At 34.8% G+C, this 22,225-nt stretch overlaps 1 protein-coding gene across 5 annotated transcripts in view; it reads right to left on the bottom strand.

Annotated features, from left to right (window-relative positions):
- sgg (glycogen synthase kinase 3 beta homolog shaggy) overlaps positions 1 to 22,225 on the bottom strand; it is an 84,400-nt gene that overhangs the window by 18,229 nt on the left and 43,946 nt on the right. The window contains exon 1 of one of the 5 annotated variants that reach the window (XM_088231606.1): positions 15,312 to 15,465. The exons of 3 other annotated variants lie outside the window; for them this stretch is intronic. In XM_088231606.1, coding sequence (XP_088087732.1) covers positions 15,312 to 15,435 — 124 coding nt within the window. In that variant the 5' untranslated portion in view covers positions 15,436 to 15,465. Of the gene's footprint in view, positions 1 to 6,737; positions 6,973 to 15,311; positions 15,466 to 22,225 lie in introns of those variants that run through there. One more of the 5 variants, XM_088231610.1, reaches the window with a different exon arrangement.

Below are 22,225 nucleotides of genomic sequence, written 5' to 3'. Positions count from 1 at the left end.
GTACTGTATGTTTCCTGAAAAAAGAAAATTAAAAAAATAAATAAAAAAAAATTTTAAAAAAATTAAAAATCATAAATGAATATTACACCAACGTAAGGGAAAACCTTGCCAGTAAATTAAATGAACCATGGCTGGTATTCCAAACGCTTTCGCGGCCGTATTATCTCGCGTATTTACATACAAAATATACGAGAAAAACTGTTCTAACGTGCCGCGAGAGCGGTTCAGAATAGCACCCCATGTCTAAACATGTCAGAAAAACGAAGAAAAATAAATAGTAACTTTTTTCTTAGACCAACAACGACAAAAGAAGTATGTAAAACGATTGATATCCATTTTTTTTAATGCATCACCAGGATATGATAAAATCAAACATAAACTGATAAAAAATCTCGGAGATGCATTAAGCCCGGTCATACCAAAATTGATTAACATGCATGTAAAGTTGGGAATCTACCCGGAAGAATTCAAAACTGCAAGAGTAACTCCTATATAAAATAAAAATATTTCAATACTCTTTCTAAAAAAAAAACAAAATCGATTCAGTTTTGAGGTGCGGAAAACGTGACAGCGAAACTTCGATTTTTGTTAGGCACATCAGTCCGTCGCGTAATTGTTTTTTTCGCACAGTATCGGGGAGGCATCTGCGAGAGAGTGACAGGAAAACAATGTTCGAATTTAATTCATCAAAATTGACTGCCTTTCGGCATTTCGACATTTAAAGCCATCCGGATATTCGTATTCTATTATTAGTCAGCAATAAACGTAAAATTATCGCGAGATTATAATTTAAGATGGGTCAAAACAGGGTACAATGGAGTCGTCCAATGCTTCACCTTGGAGCGAAGGTGACAAACAAGAAAATGAAATCATTAGTAGACGTAGACAATACGATATTGTCTTATCCCAGGACTTGACCGTTGTCAACGTGTAAACAGCAATTTGTAGGACAAAACATTGTCCCGAGACATCGCCACCGAGATAGACGGGCAGGCTATCTTCGCGAAACCATGATTACCTCCCTCCCACCCCACCAATGCACGAGACCAACGTGTCGCTCCCAAAAAAAATAATTCTGCCGAAAATGGCGGCAGAAAACAACCCTTTTTTAAAAATTGAATCGCCCTTTAATAATTCAAATACACTGTGGTATAAAATTAATAATATTTTTTGTGAATTCGCTCGTAATAAACGCCGTCGCGAATTAATTTTCGCAGCGCTCACGTGTGAGCCGCGGCCGAATTGTCGTATTGTCCCAGCGTTCTGTCCCACGCGGTCGAGGCTGTTCACGGAGCTGGGACATGACAATATTGTCAGGTATATTGTATTGTCCACATGTTAACGGCCCTTAATACTCGATGAGAAAAAATATAGAAAATTTGGAACTATTTTAAAATAGTCACGCGTTTAGCTTTTTTTTTTATACCTATAGGATAATTATATGCGCTGGTACACTTCCAATTAAAATAATGTGACGATTAAATTATAACTATCGATATTATGTATCTTTTTTGGGTGATACCGTGTATGTTGGATTTGATCCAAAAAAATAAATAAAAAAATTTAAAAAAATCAAATCCAACATACACGGTATCACCCAAAAAAGATACATAATATTGATAACAGTGACCGTGAAAACCTTCGCACCTATATAACTATCGATTCCAATGCCCAAAGAAGGCGCGGGGACAATACCCAGGGAACGGCATTAGAAGCAGTATAAATGCAAATCATAAGTAATAATCATCAAAGCATACTAAAAAAGCACCGACGCCGGACGTAATTTGCACTGCTTAACACCCCACGGCCCACAGTGGCGATGAAATTCATTTCGAAAGATATGACACAGAAGTTAACAGAGTTATCTTCGACTGTCTATAAAGAAAAAACGATATTTGTGTATGTACGAAAATGAGTATATTTGCATGAACATTTAAACTATCTTCGTCGGTAACATATAATTGAATATGTTAAGAAGAAAAAAATGTATACATATTCTGCTTTTAATACAGAGAACTTAATTTTACTTTGAAGATAAATGTTAAATTTCCATTGAAATCGGGGCCCTGTAGTTTAATTACAGAATAATATTTTTTAACATCCAAATATGTTTTTATTTTTTTTAGATTACATTTATTTATTTATGACGTTTACATCGTTTTACTTTACATTTTAAATTACATATTACATTACATATTTTATTGGTACCAGATATTCCCAATCAGCAAAAGAGCTAGTATGAGGGGATATAATATATATTATGACATTATTTTAAGTAAATAAAAGACCAGCACATATCACTCGTCACGTGGGCTGTAAAAACAGTTTTTTTAGTATGTTGATGTCTTGTATATCGTTTATGTCATTATATGGCTCACTTTAATGCATCATCACGTATGTTAAGATTATTTAAGTATGTAGAAAATAATGCTGATATTGATATCTTTAACGATACATTCAATAATTATAGGAGAACTGTAACGCAATGTATTCAATCAAATAGTCTCTTATGTTAGTTAAGTAAATAATTTGTAATAAACTGTTAGTATAATTTAGTGTCATAATATTCAAATAATTTAATTAGGTTGTGTTCACGTTGAACAATATCTAAACATAACAAATTGGGACTGCAAAGAATATGCTGATTCAAACTGACCAAAACTCGCCAGAGGCTCGAGGTCCGATTACAGTTGTCAAGTAATGACAAAAACACTTTCATAAAATCAGATTCATAACGGATATCTATCACAATTTTACAGCAAATCCAGGTACATAATGAGACCATTGCAAGTGAAGTGAACCAACTGACAGAATGGTCAAACTTTTGTATTCAAAGTTTTAACTCTGCGAGCTTTTGTCTATTTATTTGTGCAAAAAATGTTTTTGGGTTATTATACTGCTAACATAAATATAATTTAAGCAATGAGTTTACTTCACATTTAAAATATCAGTTAGTTCACTTCACCTGCAATGGGCGCATATATTAATACAGTATTATAATGTAACAAATATGACAAATTACATAAATGGGGTCAAGAATTCCAACCGTCCATGAGCTGAGTAGCTGCAAGACGTGTTGTAATCTTGCTCCTTTTTTGAAATTTTCCATTTATTTTTTATTTTTTAAAATTTCGTTTAAACAGGTTTGTAACTTGACTGGAAATACGGAATAAGATAATTTTATAAATATTTTAAGATTTTCTTTTCATATTTTTTATAGTAAACTACGTATTATTAATTTCAAATAGTCAACGGATGCACCGCATTCACATTATGTATGGGCGGAACGCGTCTGATATCTGGGCCCCGATCAAAAGAAGGAAGTTGACATTAATTTATCTTCCATTTTATCTATAAAGTAAAATTAAGTTTTCTCTACGAAAAGCAGAATATGCATACAATTTTTTCTTCTAAAAATGTTCAATTATAGGTTGCCGACAAAGATACTTTAAATGTTCATGCACATATACTCATTTTTATACACAAATGTTGGTTTTTCTTTATAGACAGTCGAAGAAAACTCTGTTAACTTCCCATTGTAATCGGGGCCCTGGGACTACTGATGTTTTTTGCATGAAAAAAAAAATGATTTCGGATTTTTATTTCAACTTAAAAATGAATTTTGACGACGAAAGTGGACTTTGGTGTTTTATTCACATGTAAAATAGCTTATTGCGATAATTTATGCATTTTCAACTTAATGGCAAAAAGTGGACTCCCGTGTTTTATCAACAAAGGTACAGATATATTATGTATATTGTATATATGTATATAAATATACGCGCAATGACTTTTGTACGACGGTTAAACATAATAAACACCCATTTACTTGGTGAATTGCGGAGGATTGACGATGTTAGACTATGTAAGAATGAGGACTGGTGTTGAGGCTTCCCCGACAAAGGATTGACCAAACTGCAAAGTGCCGCCCTGGGACTTTGGAATATCCCGTTCGTGTTTAATAACTCCGCTTGGCCCTGCTAATGCTGACTAACTTCGGTAATAACTCGGCTATGGTACTTCGGTTGGACCTTGGAGTAGCCAGCAGTTACACGACTAACGATACACGTATGTACAATATGTACATACATCCTATTGTGTCGGTATAACACATATTTTGTTTTGCGGAGCATCAGCAATGATACAATTCGCTGAATAATTAAATCCGGAAGAAAATGAAACAAAAGAATTAGTTCTAAAAAAAACACGTTCTTTTGTTACTCATTATAGGTACGCGACGCGTCATATACAATAACTGTTGAAAATGAAACATTTTTTCGTGGAAAATCAGGAACTTGCTGGCTGCATAAGGAAATAATTGACAAAATAACAAAGGAAAGTCACATTCATGAATCAAACGTCCTATTTATTCAGGAAACGTCCGGAAATTACCCAGTTCCTAAAACTAAGAAGGTTATGTTCTGTTAAATGATCTATTTCACTAATATTAAAAGATTTGCAACAGAGAGGGAAAACATTTTTGAGAAGAGGATATGGAAGTCTAGGCATGTACAGAGGTTATGCCCTGTCAGTGGCTGGATTAAATGGCCACTTTACACACTAGGTAACATTCACCATTCTGCCCATGTTTTTTTATATAGTATGGTAAGCAGATACCATAAAGACGTAGTTTCTTTTTAATATGTTTTTTTGATAAATACAAAATAGTAGAACGTAGTAATCAATGTGAGAAATAACCATTAGAGTATTTTATCATTTAGGAAACAGATAATATTTATACCCCTTCGGATATAGAGGGTTTAAATAAAAAATGAAGGGGTTCACGGAGACTGTCGGCGTAACTGTTGTCCCGTGCTGAAGCGTAAGACTGACCATATTGCCTTCATGTAACAAAACTGATCAAGATACGCTGCGATTGGTGTACCGATGAAGTGTCCTATGCACAATTAGGTGCAGAAAGGGAATGATTATGATGATGTTTTACATTTTTATCGAGCACTTTCACCTGAGCAGATATTTTATTTTATTTTATTAACATATACGGCTAAAATGCCTTTTACAAAAATTATTATATAAACATATTTGGTTTAATTAACGCTTACAATACTTTTTACCCAAGATTAAGAAACAAAACTTAAACCTAAAAATCATATAACACATTCAGTAGAAGTTTAAAACATTTTATTTTTTTAATGTAAAAATCAAATTAAATATTTTAAGCAATAGGATATATCTTCAAGAATTCAGAGAACAACGGCTAAAACGATTTAAGATGCGAATGTTGAAGGACGCAAAACACGAGGAAGATCAAGAAAAACATGTCACGGCCAAATGCAACAAATGTTCTGCAGGTAGGGAAGAAAGGATATGGAAGGAAGCTATGAATAATACATCACAACACCCAGACCAATTGAGAAAAAATCTTTCTCGGATTTCTTCTCGCAACCAGCGGGAATCGAACCCACGACGCCAGTTTCACAGGTGACCGTCTAACCAACTGCGCCACGGCGGCTGTCAAACTATTATAAATTCCAAAATATTATTAGAGTTCAGTCAAACATATCGGTTTGACATTTTTATTATTTTTTACAAGTACGCAACGTCAATAATTTCATTAGACAATACTTAAAGTACTATCGACAGTATTTTAAGTGAATTGATTGTTTCAATAATTTCACTTTATTGATAACACTATACTAGCTGTCAACACTGTCCAACAACACACACCAACACGACACACAACACAACATAACACAACACAACATAACACAACACAACACGCACGACACAAACGCCGAATCAGCTGATCTCAGAGTGCTACACGATGTGATAACTGATACTAATCGGTCACTCACTACACATTTCTTACTCCTACATTACCATGTTAAAACTCGGATTTAGCCAATTACTATGTGAGTGGCCACTGTTATAAGCATTATAATGTAATATTAATAACAACATGACTCATAATTTGATTAATACACGATCCGGTCGGAGTTTGCATAATGGCGAACCTAAAAAAAAAACCAGTTGATGAGTCGATACTCGATACGTAATGACGAATTACGAGTTGGAATGCTACAGTACGTAATAAATCGATTTTCTGGCGTTTATTTGCTGGAAAACTCCCAAGCTTCCCCAAGTTCACGCACTGTGTGATGAGGAAATTCAGTGGTTATTATTATTTATTTATTTTGTTATTTACTAATAGACTATCAAACTAAACAAAAATGTTTTAAAAATATAATTTTACGTATCGTATTATCGGCGTTATGATTTTTTGAAGTTTTGTAATTTAGGTGGTGAATTCTGCTGATTGCCGAGTTGGCTTCCGGAAATCGGAAATCTATATCAGTCGATCCGGAAGAACTTGTGACGTAGTTCAAAGTAGTTCATTTGTATTAATTTTTCGTACACTTTCGAGAGATTTTGCGATACAATTAAATGCTCTAATTTTTATCGCGTGTAATTAAACATTTTTTATATCCAATTTTCCTTAGCACCGAACTTCCTCATTCCAAATATTCCATTGTATAGGTTTTAATTTGGACGGGGTAATCGGTAATAAAGAAGCTTCGAACAAAGGCGACAATCGTGGACATGACCGGTCGCTCGAGTTTTAATTCAATTTAAAACCTGAAGACAGAAAATATTTTAATATAAATCGGAGGAATTTCAATAAGTTTCTTTAATAATTAAATCCTTACTCATGATAATGCTTCAATTTGCGTAATGGGCGCATGAATAAATAAAGAATGAATGATTGATCATCTCACATATAGCTCGCTTGATGCGACGGCACAGTCGCGCCAGGGCGGGCTGTTTGTCCGCTTTCAACCCCGTCAGCACCATAACTACACCGTCCGGGCATATGCACTCCCAGGAATCACTATATTTACAACGGTTTCACAGCACCACGCGCGACGGTATCGGCAGTTGGAATAGTACTAGGTACGCGCGAGGATGCACATTTAACGCGATTACTCATCGACTTTACCGAGAATGCGAACGGTCGAGTGCAGAGTGCGGACTGCGGAGTGAGTCGCGGGAAGATGTCCGTCTTGCTCGTGTTTACCTGGGAGTATCTCTCTGGTCGCTGTCTAGTGTCCGCCGCCGGGCGCCTGACCGCCCGAGGCGCGTCCGCGCGAGACACTTCTGGATCGTGGCCTAATAACTCCGCGTTTACCAAGTTCACGCATTTCGAATGTGAGTCAACTTCCCACGCGATGACGTTCCCCTCGAATTCCAGAGCGAGGGTGTTTAGGGTTCAGCAACTCAATCACGAATACCTATCGACGCGCTAATAAGCGACGTGATAACAATTTCTCACCATGATTGTTTATCGTATTCGCGATCTCAATGGAACATCCGTAAACACCTAATATTAAATTTCAAAATATTTACGTTTCGCGACGTATAATCCTGCTGCGCAATCACATGTTTGAATTTTACCGGTGTAAATATTCCAAAACTGCTATTTTCATTTATTTATTTATTATTTATCATGCTATTTATTGCATTTAGCCGGCGGTTGGCAAGCCAAATGTCAAAAAAAGCAGTCGCCATAGCAATTGCAATTTAATTTTCACTTTTTTGTATTGGATACTCTTTACTATTTTGCAAATGCTATATATTATATTATTTTTTATAAAAAACGAAGATTTTTCGCCAATGAACTGTATTTATTTACGAGGAAAACAAAAAAAACAAACCCGACACGACCGTTGACTTGGATATTACACACGCGTCGACTTATGACTGCGATAACTAAAGCATGTTCATTATTGTTATGCTTAGCATGTTTTTAAGCACGTCGATAGTTATTTGTGATTGAGCTACAGACAGGAGTTTGGTAAACGCGATGCTTTCATTTACTACATTCGATAACTCCGCAAATACATTTGGAAACCAGATATACGGTACGTACGAGTAACTTCTTGAAATGACTTTATCTTGCCGAGATGACGCCACGTCGCAGTTTTGGATTGCGCTTCACGATAAATAATTATAATCAATCGGAGTGTAAAGCCGAGTGGCGCTCGATGTTCATGTAAATTACCGGAAAATGCGAGTAACCGACGCCTCGACTCTCGATATAATATTTACTCCGGGTAAAGTGTAGACGAGGGCTACAATAATTGAGCAAATAAGAATGGAGCACTGTCCGCGCTTGAAATTGAATATCGAGTAATTCGGAGTACAGACACGAAACGTTTTTGTGCTAATGATGATAATTCGGGTACAAATAAAGCGCAAGTGGAAACTAGATTCGATCAGTAATTTTCCGTCACAAGACGCGTGCACTTTTGTTTATTTACCGTAAAACCAATAAGCGTTTCAACAAATTAAAGATTAGTACATAATGCTTCATTTATTCCGTGTGAGCGAAATCATACAACACAAAAAAAATAAGAATAAAATTAATAATAAATATATATTAAACAGTCTAATTATAATACAGCAAAATCTTCACCTGGGCCCCGATTACAGTGGGAAGTTATCTTCCACTGTCTATAAAGAAAAACCGATATTTGTGTACGAAAATGAGAATATTTGCATGAACATTTAAAGTATCTTCGTCGGTAACCTATAATTAATTAAACATGTTTAGAAGAATACATTGTATGCATATTCTGCATTTATAACAACAACAAAAAATTGTTGATAAAACTGAAGATAAATGTTAGCTTCCCATTGTAATCGGGGCCCTGGGGCAATATCGCATATCGTCACCCTAACTTGTAAAACTGGATGTTTTGTGCTGTAATTCATCACTGTAATTGTACCTCCTGGCCTGTTGGGTGCAAAAAAATGTTTTTAAAAATATTGTGGCGTTTTTTTTGTTAGGATCTATAAGTGTAAAACTTGTATATTCAAACGGTGTTACATTATTTACAAAAATACATGCAGAAAAGAGGTAAGTTCGGGACTAATGAATTTTAAAAGTTAGGCCGACGATATTATGTAACTCTTCCAACTGGCAAAAACCTTAGAAAAAACTAGTTCTAAAAATAAAAAATATATAGAAAACTGTTTATAATGACCCCGGTTCTATATTATAGTAATAATTATTATTGGTACGGGAACGTTTAGATACTACATTAAGTACAAAAAAATACATTAATATTTTAATTAAGGCCAAATCTTTAAGAACGATCTCCGGGTTCAACCCTACGAGGATAGAAGAAATAACATCGGGGAAAATGCCAGCATGCTATTGCATGCATAAATATTGTGAAGAATAGTAATTCAGAGACATAAAACATATGTGAAAGAAATACAGGTGTACTTGTGTGAGATTTTGGTTTAGTACTTTAAGCATACTAAACAAGTACTTTAGTACTTGAAGAGGAAAATCCATCTCCTCCTCCCAAAAACTCTGCGACCTAAGGTATGCCGATGATGCGGTTATAATTGGCGATTCAGTCGGGGTCTTCAGGTCACTGTAGAAGACAAGCTAAATAGGTACTCCGCATGCATGGGTTTAAAAATTAATATTGAAAAAACCCATGTACTGTGTAACACTTCATGCCTCGATGCCCAAAATCCCCTGAATCTGTCAAACCAAGTAACGGAAAGGGTCGAGAGTTTCAAATACCTGGGAGTATATGTCACGGAAAATGGCAGCTTTCAAAAAGAACCGAGTGCGGCTAGGAATAGCAGGCGCCACATTCAACAGTGTGAAGGCTGTCTGGAGATCGGATATTTACTCGGCGAAAACCAAATGCCGCCTACATAACGCCTGCATAACACCTATTCTTCTCTATGGATGCGAATCGTGTCACCTCACTAGGACCCAAAACAGCAAAATACTGAGATTAGAGATTAGGTGTCTCGGAAGAATCTCGGGTGTGCGGTGAAACCACAGTAATAAGAGAACGGACGCAGCAAACTCCGGTGACAACTGTCATCAATCGGAGGCGATACGGTGGGATTGGCCATATACTGCGGATGCCTCCTGAGAGCCTTAACCACGCTTGCCTACTTTACGAGGCATCAGGTTCTCGACGTCCTGGACGTCCACGGCTGTTTTAGAACTACGGGACGCGAACCTGACCCGGAAGGACGCACAGGAGCTGGCAGCCGACATAGATGCCTGGAGAATCTTCGCGGACACCGTATGCTCCAACTAGGGAGCGGACATGGAATGATGACGACTTGAAGCAAATCAAAATAAATACTCCTTTCGTCATAAACGCTTCAAATGCTGATGAATCTTTTGAATTCAGAGAATATTTCTCATACTTGGACGGAGTACTGTTAAGTACGTGAACGTGACAGAGAAAAAACAAAAAACGTAAAAAATGTTGGCGCCCACTGGCACCTACTTCTCGTGACTTGTGGGAGTTATTTTGGATGTGTCAATGAGAAACTAATTTTCATATCGCTGTTTTGGCTTTTACCAAATTATGCTTCGTAAATAAGACAGACTAAATTATAAGAGCAATAACTGCTGTAAAAAAAGATTTAAAAAAACTATCGCAAGCAATGTCTAAAATATGTTTTTATGCGCCAAATTTTATTTCCTAAAATTTTTAATAGATATACTTAAGATTGAATAGTTTACTTGAAATCCCTTTTTGTAAATACAAACTCGGGCAAAGACACATATTTTTCATGGCTTCAAAACTGTTCAATGCATTTCATAAGGACAATATGATAGAGATTCATTATTTGAATTTGTTTCGATTTCAATTTAAATTTTTGCTGAAATTATGGATAAAAAAGCGAAATTAAAATCGCGGTTTATGAAATTGGAATTTCTAAAGAGTAACTCGTTTATTGACAAAAAAGTTTTATAGTATGCGGGAAACCGATAGGAAGAACTACGATATTTTAACGGTTTTTGGGTATGTGAAGGGAGTGCTTTCACTGTCGACTTTTGTAGAGTAAAAGAGCTGAAAACTTCATTGATGGGGGTGAGATTCATCTGATTGAATTATTTCCCCTACTTGGCTGACAACTGAAAATACTTTTCACTTTTGTGCTCCTTTATACCAGATAATTTATTTAACTTCCCTTACTTCCTAAAGTAAAATCCAGCCTTGTCTGCAAACATTAGAACATACTAATACATCGCTTCTTAATTTCTAGCATTTCTTTATTTTATTACTGGGTTAATTACCTATAATATACGTAATTAATAACTAATATTGACGTGGAAAATGTATTTCGACCGTTTTAACTAATTAAGTTTCTATGTAGGTAGGTTTTTCCCGAATAAACAAATAAGACCACAAGACCACGAAACCACAACCAGTGTTGTAAAATACGTTTATAATAAAACACTTACAAATAATAATTTAATGATAATTGTCGGTGAGTATAAGTATTCTGTTTTTTTTTCTGAATTTCAAACAAACAAACCATCACACAACCAAATCACTCTGTATTTGCATATATACCTCGCTTCCTCTACATTCATACTTCTCATGCACGCGGGCCAATTATCCCGACATTTGATTTGTTCATTACAAGTATTTTTGTTGGATTTGTTTATGTCATGTCTTTGTCTGATTTTAATTTGTTTTATTTTGTTATTGTTAAACTGTTATGTTACATTGATTGTGAATAAATGTTTAATATGTTTGTTAAATATATATGCTCCGTTTCGGGGTGAATTGCCAGTAGCCGGGAAGAGTAACAATGCTTATATTGTTAAATAAATAAACACGAACAATATTATGTAAATGCGCATTATTATTGGTACATGCAACTGTCAAATTCTTGAAACATGACAGCATTTCTCCCCATTACGCGTCATTCGTATTTCCTTCACTCTTCGCATACCGCTAAGTGAAAATGATGATTTATCGTTCGATTCCAATAAAGAAAAATCTCTGATGGAGTTCTTTAGCGGAACGGAAAAATAAAAACGAAATAAGTATTATTGATCGAATCGGCATTCACTTTGTTACACTTCATGATTAATTATTATACGTTAGTTTTGTATTAGCCGTCGATGGGAGGAGTGCTCTACCGAAATTATAGTTGTGCTCTTTTAACAGGTCCACTGCCAACAAGAATTTGGAGTTAGGAAGCAGTATTTAAGCCGAAAGCTGGCGGAGTTATCATTTTTACGATTTTTAACAAAAATATATGCATATTCTGTTGCCTTATTTTGCATTTTTTATTATTTGATCTCCGAGCCAATGTAAACTTGTTCGATTTTTTTGGAGATTGAAATATTTTAGGCTGGCAGTAAACGTGTAATAGAATAAACGTCTATCACTTTTAACGAAGAAACAATAACATTAATGGAGCAATATTGTACAGCACACTAGTCGGTTGTGTAAATAAATCAATTGGTTAATAAAACAAAGTTATTTTATTTATCTCGCAAAAATACGATCCACAACGTAAATGCTACAAATATCCAAAATATAAAAAATTCCATTGGTTGGTTAATACCTCATACAAAAATTAAGTATTTATAATATAAAAATCAAACACTGATTTGAGTCTACTGAACACTTTATTTTATTTTTACAATGTAAAAAGTAAAATTTCTGTGACAATTATAATTACCTACAATTATGTTTACTGTACACACCATACTAAATAAGATTAATTTATTTACGTAAGTAACTACAATTATATAGCTATAAAAGGACCTCCAATTCGTTTAATATTTACATTCGTTTGAAAATACCCTACCTAACGAGGCGAAACAATTGTAATACAAATTGTTGTTTTCATATTGTAAAAATAAAATAAAGTTTTCAGTAGACTCAAATCAGTGTTTGATTTTTATATTAAAGTATAAATATGGAGTTTTACAAAATAAACACCAAATCAATAAACAAAAATTAATTAGTATTCATCAAATTTTCGAAGTATAAAATAATATCTAAATTTATTGCAACAGAGACGGAAAACATATTTGAGAAAGGATATGGACGGAGGTGGATAGGCATTTACAGAGGGCTTATGATCTGTCATCGGCTGGTTTAAGCGACCACTTTACACACAGTGTAACATTCACAATTCTGCCTATGTTTAATGAATATTAAATATTTCCTCACCACATTTTTTTAACTCTTCCATCTGTTGACTTTTGTGAAGTAAAAGAGCTGAAATCTTTATTGTTGTGGGTGAGATTAAATAAAAAATCATACTTAACTCTGTACAACATTAGCCACGGTGAAAAGTTAGTACATTAAAAAAGAAATAAAGAAAATGTACACGGTAAATATAGACCGCCTGCATGTTATTCACATTGTGTTACTAATTGATAAGTAATAAATTAATAACAAATAAATTATGCATTTACAAACACGTGTAATGTGATACATTCAACATACGAACTAAATTAAACATTATCAAATATATCTAAATATGATATTATTTACATTTTACAAACTTGAGCAACCGATACATATTTATATAAAGCAATTTCCACAACGGTTTCCTTATCACCTCAAATATTGATTGTTGTGAATGGATGATTTACTTTAGAAAAACAAACAAACAGCCAATAATCAATAGAGATTTGGGGTTAACTGATGGCATATAATGTTGTGATATTTAACCCTTAGACTGCTAAACAACGATATATCGTTGTTGTTAATCCGGGCAATAGAAGTCTAACCAGATTGTTGCTAATAGGTAAATGCATTTAGGAACTTGATGTTGCACTTTTCCATCCGTAGTATAAAACATTTTTTTAAATAAATGATTACATACTTTATTTGACTTCGCTAGTTACTGTTTTTTAAAGAAATTGAACAGTTCCATCATCCACCACATGTATCTACCTCGTGAAGTAGTGTATACCGCGCATGCTACCACATCAACAGCCATTACAAAAAAAAACATTTTTACAAATAAACCCGAATAATTATAAATCAACTATAGTTTTTTTTACATAATTTTGAATACAATGTCAAAAAAGCACCGTATCACTCCACTTGCGAAAAAAAAATAAGCACGTAAAAAAAAAATACTATCGACTACTATGGTATTTGAAATATAATCTTATTGCTAATGGATGTATGCGGAGCAACCCTAAATTAGTTTTATAAAACATAGAAAATAAAATACCAAAATAGTTCAAAATAGTTCAAAGTAATTCAAAGTAAGAACCTCGTCAGTAACAAAAACAAACTACGAAAAAAAAATAGAATGCTGCTAGTCAAGAAACTTTCGTTATCGTCTGTAAAGTTGAATTTGCAATCAAGGTTCTAGGATATTCATTAATCATAAACAAAAAACAAAGATAATAAAGTGGATTAAAAAAATACGTTCAAAATCATGCGCGCCTGGCTAAAAAAAGGTTTGTATTTATTTACAAGTAGGAAAGGGTTTACAACCACTGCATGACGATTTGATGGGTGATAGAAATTTCGGCAGGTATTGTCTATCTCGCTTACTCCATTATACGTGAACTAGCGATAAACGAAACGATTTTTTTTTCTTAGAATAAGTAAATATTTTTAAAAGTGTGTACTTGGAAAACAACGTATTCCTTACAATTTCAAAAATTAATATCAGTAATAGCATTTCCGATTAGATTCTCAAAAAACGGCTTATCAGTTAAAGGGTTAATGGAATGACCTACCATTAAACGCGAATCCAATAAGATTTTTAATTGAAATATTTTATGGGTCCAAAAATTCTATTATTATCACGCGTGGAAGAGTCAACACTATCAAACACTTGGACAATACACGTTTGGAAATTAAAATGTAACTAGATTAATTATCTGATTTATATTTGTGTAGGGGAGTTTTGTTTTTGTTTTAAAGGGACATTAAAACAAAAGATTTTCCAATAACATTTATATCGACCTTGCCACTTAAACTTGATTATTATCTCGAGTGCCTCGCCAATTACTGCACAATACCATCCAATGATGACGTTCAGCGGTTATTGTTTTAATTTTTTAATAGACTATCAAACTAACCCGATTTTTTTTATGCATCGTATTATTATCGCAACGATTTAAGTTTTTTAATTTTAAAAAATCGCCCACGAAACATCGAATCGTACCAGCTAGACGCCTAAAAACATGGCTACCCTGGAAACCAGATATATGTTGCCGGTTGCCATAACAACGGTTTAACCGATTGGTTATTGTAAACACGTATTCACACGAGCCTGTGACGTTTCAAAGTAGTTCGTTTTTATTAATTTTTTCATAGTTTTGAGAAACGCCGTACAATCAAATGCCCTAATTTTTACCGCGTGCAAGAAAACATTTTTTGATCAAATTTCTCGTAGCACTGAACTTCCTCATTGGGAAACTAACGAACCGAGCATGGAGGAGGGACACACGTGGAATGCGGGGTTTAGATCAAAATGCAAATTTCCTAGTCACACACGCGTCAGTGCAGGGGTATTAAACGTACCGCATCGGCAGGGGTCGAGCGTGGGGCCGGGGAGGGCTCTCCACCAGCGGGGAACAGTCACCAGAACCAGGCGAAGTACGTCCGTTATGATCAGCTGAAGCAGCCAAGAGATTTGAGCGAACATTACGACTACATCGGGAAGAACCAGCAGGCAACTGATTAGTCCGCTTTGTCTAGGGCGAACCTCGCCACAGTGAACTTCTTATCGTCCTTTCGAATGTTTGCTCCGGTAGAGATAGTGCGGCGGGGTACCCTGCTGGAACTGGTATCGTGGTATCGTGGTATCGCCATCACCCAGCGCCGCATCGGCCGGTATGCGTATCAGCGCCTAGTACCCGATAGCCGATAAGATAACGGAACACGGAACACGATCAGATGTCGCCGATATCGGCCAGTAGTATCGCTATGTATCGCTGTTCACCTAATCGTCTGTGCCTAATCGCGTGCCTTGCGCTTCACGTCGTTTGCTAAGTTATCGACATTGTAAAGTCTTATTCGCTCATTAATAAAAGCCATATAAGGTCAATTCGATGCACCAGCAACATTTTCTCGGCGGATTTCGTAATAGCGACTGATAATAACAATTATTAAATCATTAATATAAGCCACCTTTCCTGAAACCAGTCATCGTGTAAAAACTATTCAAAAAAATAATAAATCTTCATTAACCATTTTTTAATTACTAACGATATATTTTCAAATTTATATTTATGCTTCAATTTTTATTATTATCGGTATGCTTTCCAATTTATATTTTTGATTAATTTCTTTATTACTAATGTTATATTTTATAATGTGTATTTATGCTTCAATTTTTATTATTATCTGTATGTTTTCTAATTAATAATAATTATGTCTCATTTATTTACTATTAATGGCATATTTTCCAATTTATTTTTATGATTCAATTTTTATTATTATTACTTGCATGTTTTCTAGTTTATATTTATATTGTTTTTTTCTATTGTTATTATTATTTTTTGAATTTATTAAGCATTATTAAATGAAATTTTTAAAAAACACATGTAAAAAAATAAGGTCCTTCCTAAACACAGGAATTTCCTAGCTAGTCGGGACCTGAAACAAAGAAACTCTGTACATTTTAAAACTGTAAAAAAAAAAAACTGAATTAATGATTATTATGAATTAATGTGTCGACGGATTTAAAGAAGTGTCAGCAGTTTTTCTCCATGTCTCGGTTACAACTGCGGTCACTGTGTGTTAAAAAAATGGAACAGTCGTTCTTTAAAAACAGCTGAAACATTTTTTTAAGCGTGACTGTAAAGAAAAACTATTCAGGATACGGGAAACTATTTCTTAAATGGCAGTTTAGAGCAGCGTGGCTCGTAACAGTTTAAATAACTTTTGAAAAATTGCCCTAGCAGTTGCTCGAATTTAATTTTTTACCCACGCTGCTCTAAACTAGAAACAGTTTCACGAAATAGTTTAATTTGTGTAACAGTAAACGTTGCTGCTAATCTCTAGTAGTCACTATATCGCGACCGATTATCGTTCACTGCTCCAAAAATTGATGGCGGTAACTTGAACTTGGCGTTCTAACCCTAGTAGCGCAGCGTTGTTTAGAATTTAGAGGAAAGTAGCGAACGTACGCGCGTTTGACACGCTAACAATTATTATTATTATCGACGAACCGTATGTTTTTCCCTATCGCTCAGGCAACTGGTGCAAATGAGCCCATTGGAGGTGAAGTGAACCAACACAAAATGGTAAAACTTTTATTTTCCACATTTTAATAATATTGATGTTTTTTGGTGATATTTCTTGAAAAAACTCCATAGTTAACGATTTTGATAATATTATTAATGAAAGCGCTCGTTGGTCAAAGTAATAAAAAAAGTAAAACTAAACCAAGAAGTTTCATTGATAATTTTATTTATAATTTCATCAAAATCACCAAAATTTTAACTCCGAGCTTTTTGACTAAATTTTAACTAAATTGTTTGAATATTTTTTTACCTATCAACATCAAGATGCATTATACACTTATAACATTAGATTAGATTGATTTATTTATGACAAAATACATCGTTTTTAAACAACTAAAACCCCGCCGAGCCACTTTTTGTGGCGTTTCGGTAAGTTTAATATGGATGTTTTGTACGTAAAGACCGGGAAATAAACGTTTTTTGATTAAATTGATTACAGAAATGTAATACAAGCCGTGAGTTTACTTTACCTTTGAAAGGTCAGTTAGTTCACTACACTACACATGTAATGGGCTCAGATCATATATTATAAAAATATATGTTACTCCCGAGGGGGTGAAATCCAGTCTTTTGTCTACGAACATTTGGACAAACTCAAATATTGCAATGAAACCAACTGGTCCAAGAAGAAGTTTAAAAATTGGTACATTGTTTTCAGACGTTGCCTAGTGTGTGAAATAATTCAGTCAGATGAATATCTTCGCAACAATAAAGGTTTCAGCCCTTTAACTTCACTAAAATCAACAGATGGAAGAATTGAAGAAATATGGATGTTCAAACATAGGCAAAATGGTGAATGTTACACAGTGTGTAATTTGGCCACTTAAACCAGCCAATGGCAGGTCATAAGCCCTGTAAATGCCTAGACTTCCATATTCCCTTATTAAAGGTATCCTCCATCCCTGTTGTAATTTGTTAATCTTCTATATCTTGTTGAACATGTCACGCAGATTTTCTTTTCCAAACCGGAGAGAGATCTTAGTAGCAAGTAGTAACAATAACAATACTGAATGGATGACTTTTACAGCGACTTTATTGTATTCATCTACCTTAAGGGTGCTTGACACACGAGCCCCTGCACAGCGGGCAGCGGGCAGCGGGCAGCGGGCAGCGGGTAACCGGTAACCGGCACACATACTTGTCGCGTCCATGCGGCATACGGCACCCGACACACGAAACAAGGCACAAGACGCGCATGCGTGTTGCATAACGGGGTTGCACAAAGTGCACAAGCACCGTACTATGATATAGGGTGATGTGGGCGCGCGGCGGAAGGCGGAACCTTGACATTAACAGCAGCTCAACCCGCGATGTATGTGCCTACAGTACTCTAACGGCTGTCCGAAAACAGAATTTATTACCGACTACCTTCCGGCCGATTAGAACGAGAAACACTTACCTACACCTTCCGATGTGTCGGGTCTAAGAAGTGATGTTTGGACGTTTAGAGTAATCGTGTCACTAAAGCTAGGGTTTCCTAGGACAGCGGTGCCCGTATTTTAACGGCCGTAGTAAACGGTGATGCGGTAGACAGCCGTCGTAACGTCGACTAGAGAGTGGTTTCCTAGGGAAAAGGTGTTAAATTGTGTTGATAACACCGTTTTCCTAAAAAACCACACTCTAGTCACCGTTACGACGGTTATCCACCGCATCACCGTTCACTACGGCCGTTAAAATACGGGCACCGCTGTCCTAGGAAACCCTAGCTTAACATTTCATATGCAAGTCCCAGTTACCCATCGAGACGATTGTAGCAACTAGTTCTTGATACGTCAAATTAATATTTGAAGCACTAACTTTGTGATTTTCCACGTTGGACAATATAACTACGCATGTACTTTGAATTACATAGTAACTTATATTCAAATATGCATACAATTTATGAAATAAAAATACTTGATACACATCCACTACGGCGGTAAAATCTTCACGTTTTAATGATTTTATATTAAGGAAAAACGTAGTTATATTAGTTTATACGCTCAATAACGCTTTTCTGATTTTTTCAAATCGACAAAGCTAAGAAATACACTTTCATAATATATAGTTTGCCGATCTATATATTATTATGGTCCGCGCTTCTTTAGATAATTTGCGCTGACGGTAGTTCCTCAAGTATGAGAGTACTACACGTTTGCACACCCGGCAAAAACCATATTTCTTTATTTTGAGTGTGTCAGTGTGTCAGTGTGAATCTGAAGAATCATAGGGTCTTTCGATGTTTTTTTTTTTTTTTTAATATTTTTAAATAAACAAACAATTACAATAATAACGATACTAATATTTTTTTCGTACAACGTCGAATAAATTTTCTAGAAAGGTTTAAAATATGCATATTTTAAACTATTAAAAAAACGAGATGTTTCGCGCCCTGTAGGACAAACGGCAAGTATGACGTTTTGGTGTTAAATTTGTACGCAATGTTTATCAGAAGCGCCGTCGGCAGTCATAACGCGTGACGTCAAAATGACGTGATGCCAACTGCATGTGCCGTTTTGTATGTGATTATTTTTAAACCTGGAAATTATAATGACAACGTATTTTGAATACATTGATAGTTATATGATTAGAATCGTCGAAATCCGTTCTAAATATATATTATATTTTTAGCGTTATTCCTGGCTTCTGAAAATATCATATTCGCTTACATTTAAAGATAAAACATTTAGCTTTATTACATAGAACAAAAGCGTTTAAAAAAAATGTGTTTTAGTTTAACAACAAACGTGTAACGGAAGGTTTCGGTGTGCTCTTGCTATTCTCGACCTGAGTAAAAACGGCCCGTTGTATTGCTTCAAACTGTAGCTATTTGTCATATTTGCAATAAACCCAAAATTTAAAAGTCAGGTTCTCACAAATATAGCCGTATTTTGAACAAAAAACGTTATAATCATTGTCAATAATTCATCGTGATCCGCAGGACAACGACAGATGTGCGAAAAATTTACTTTCTTTTCTATTTGATATTTTTTAAGAGCGTTTTTAGGTTTTATAAGGACTTTTTATATTCCAGGTTTATTTTTTTTTTTTTTTTTTAAATTATAAATGTATATATATAACTAACCCAAGTATCAAAGGATATACTTTTGTGCTTATTAAGTTGTGAGATGTGTCAAAAAAAAAATTAAAAGTTGAAGAAAGTCACATGCGTCGTTGTTCTACGATCATGACCTATTGTAATGTATTCTGAATTAGTTTCAATTTATAACTCACTTTTTAAAGATTTTGCCGGGTTTGCAAGTAATATCCTCATATCTAGATAACCATTTATCAAATTAGAAATGTTTATGTAATGGCCGTAGGTAGCCTATATTGTAAGTATATATTACGAATAATAGCATCATATTATGCATAATGAAGATTCTCCGGCCATCGGCTCGAGTAAACAAGGCGACAGGCGACAGACAGCAGACAGCAGACAGCGCGGCTGATGGAATGATAATAAGAACATAAGGCTCATGCATTAGGTAATCTGCATTAGGTGAATAATGTACTCGTACATAGGAATACATAAGTGCCTAGTGCCTAGTGCCTAGTGGTAGTGCATCTCATCTCGTGTATCCGACCGATGCCGTGGTGATGGTGATATTCGTCCTAATAAGAACGAAGGTCGATAGGTAATTGCCTTACAAATTATGCATTGCGATGTATTAAAACACATAACGTTTAACACGATACAGGGACCCACCGTGATATAAATCATGGTATATAATTCATATCGACAGTTTTTACAATTTTAGTTTCTGTATGTAAAAACTGTTGTTTTTTTCCCAAATAAATAAGTGAATACGTCTTATCGGTACATCAAAATATTTGTATTTGTTTCTTCGGTCATAATAAAAACGCAACATAAGTTTAGTCGGGGTCTACGTTCAAGACGCGCGGGAGATATGCGGTAGTGCGTTGTGACGTTGCCCGGGGATTTTAGATAAAAATTAGCCGGTCGATATTCACGAATATATCGAGCAAATTTCTCATTTTTGAGGTTTAAATACAAAACAATCACGTTTGTCACAAGCTTGAAAGTGTAAAAGGGGGGGAAAATAACGCGTAAAAAGAACCGGGTTGTGGTCCAGTGGTCGTATTGTGGACTCACGGTCCAAAGGTCCCAGGTTCAAATCCCACTCTAGCTCAACTCGATTTCCATTTTTCTAGCACAAGTTATGTACGACTTTTAGGAAATAGTCAAACAAATTTAATATTTGTGTAAATAATAAGAACTCGAGAATTTAAAAAAAAATAAAAATAATAATAATAATAATTTCAAAATGCCAGTTTTTTAAGTGAATTGAAATCTCTAACGTAGACCTTCGTCTGAAGGTAAGACATGTTTGTAAAAAAATATTTAAAAACAGCACAGAAGCATTGCCTCGCTTATGATGGCCTTTAAACTTCTGAACGGGTTAATTTTCAATCCCAACATTTTGGAGCGCATAAAATTATAAGTACCGAGCAACTATTTAAGAGCAGGGCAACACAGACCATTTGTTATTTCAGAATGCAGGATAAATTTACCGTTGTTGATCGGTCTGTCGAACAGCCTACCGTGAGAGGTGGATCTTTTCCTTGCTGAGATTACCATCTTTAGACTCTTCCTCTCTAACTATGTATCATAATGTGTATTAGCGACTTATTCGTGATTGTTTACTATAGTTTTTATGGGCCTCAATAATCTGTTGTGCTTTTTTATCATGTTTTTGTAGATACCAAATTATATCATTTATGTGCATTGTTATTGGCAGTAGTGCTGTATTGTAGATTTAAATAAATAAATACAAACAAAAACATTCAATCCAATCATAATAATTCTTCGAGTTTTTTTTTTTTTAATATTGACACATTAATTTACTTGGGTAATATTTCACTTATCACGAATTTCGGTTACTAATATTGTTGGATCATAGTTAGTAGTATTAATTTACTAGGCCTATCTATGTTGTAGGCTATATCTATGTTGTAGGTACACACACAAAAAATACCCTAATTGATTGACAACATAGTGAAATAGAATATGCTTAACAAATTATCCGGTAGGAAACCACCCGCTGAAGAAGAACGACAGAGCTTCCAATGATGACCCCGCATACGGGTATTTGGTTAAGTTATCAGATCTCTTTCATAGTTTAATCTTAATGTGACCATTTAAGGGTTTGATAATGCTATAAGGCAAAACGGCTGTCACGAAAA

Source organism: Micrasema longulum, unplaced genomic scaffold (genome assembly GCF_059751315.1).
Source record: "Micrasema longulum isolate JH-2025_06_02 unplaced genomic scaffold, ASM5975131v1 h1tg000896l, whole genome shotgun sequence".
Taxonomy (NCBI): Eukaryota; Metazoa; Arthropoda; class Insecta; order Trichoptera; family Brachycentridae; genus Micrasema; species Micrasema longulum.
Note: the sequence above shows the minus strand (reverse complement) of the source record. Positions and strands in the feature narration are given on the sequence as shown.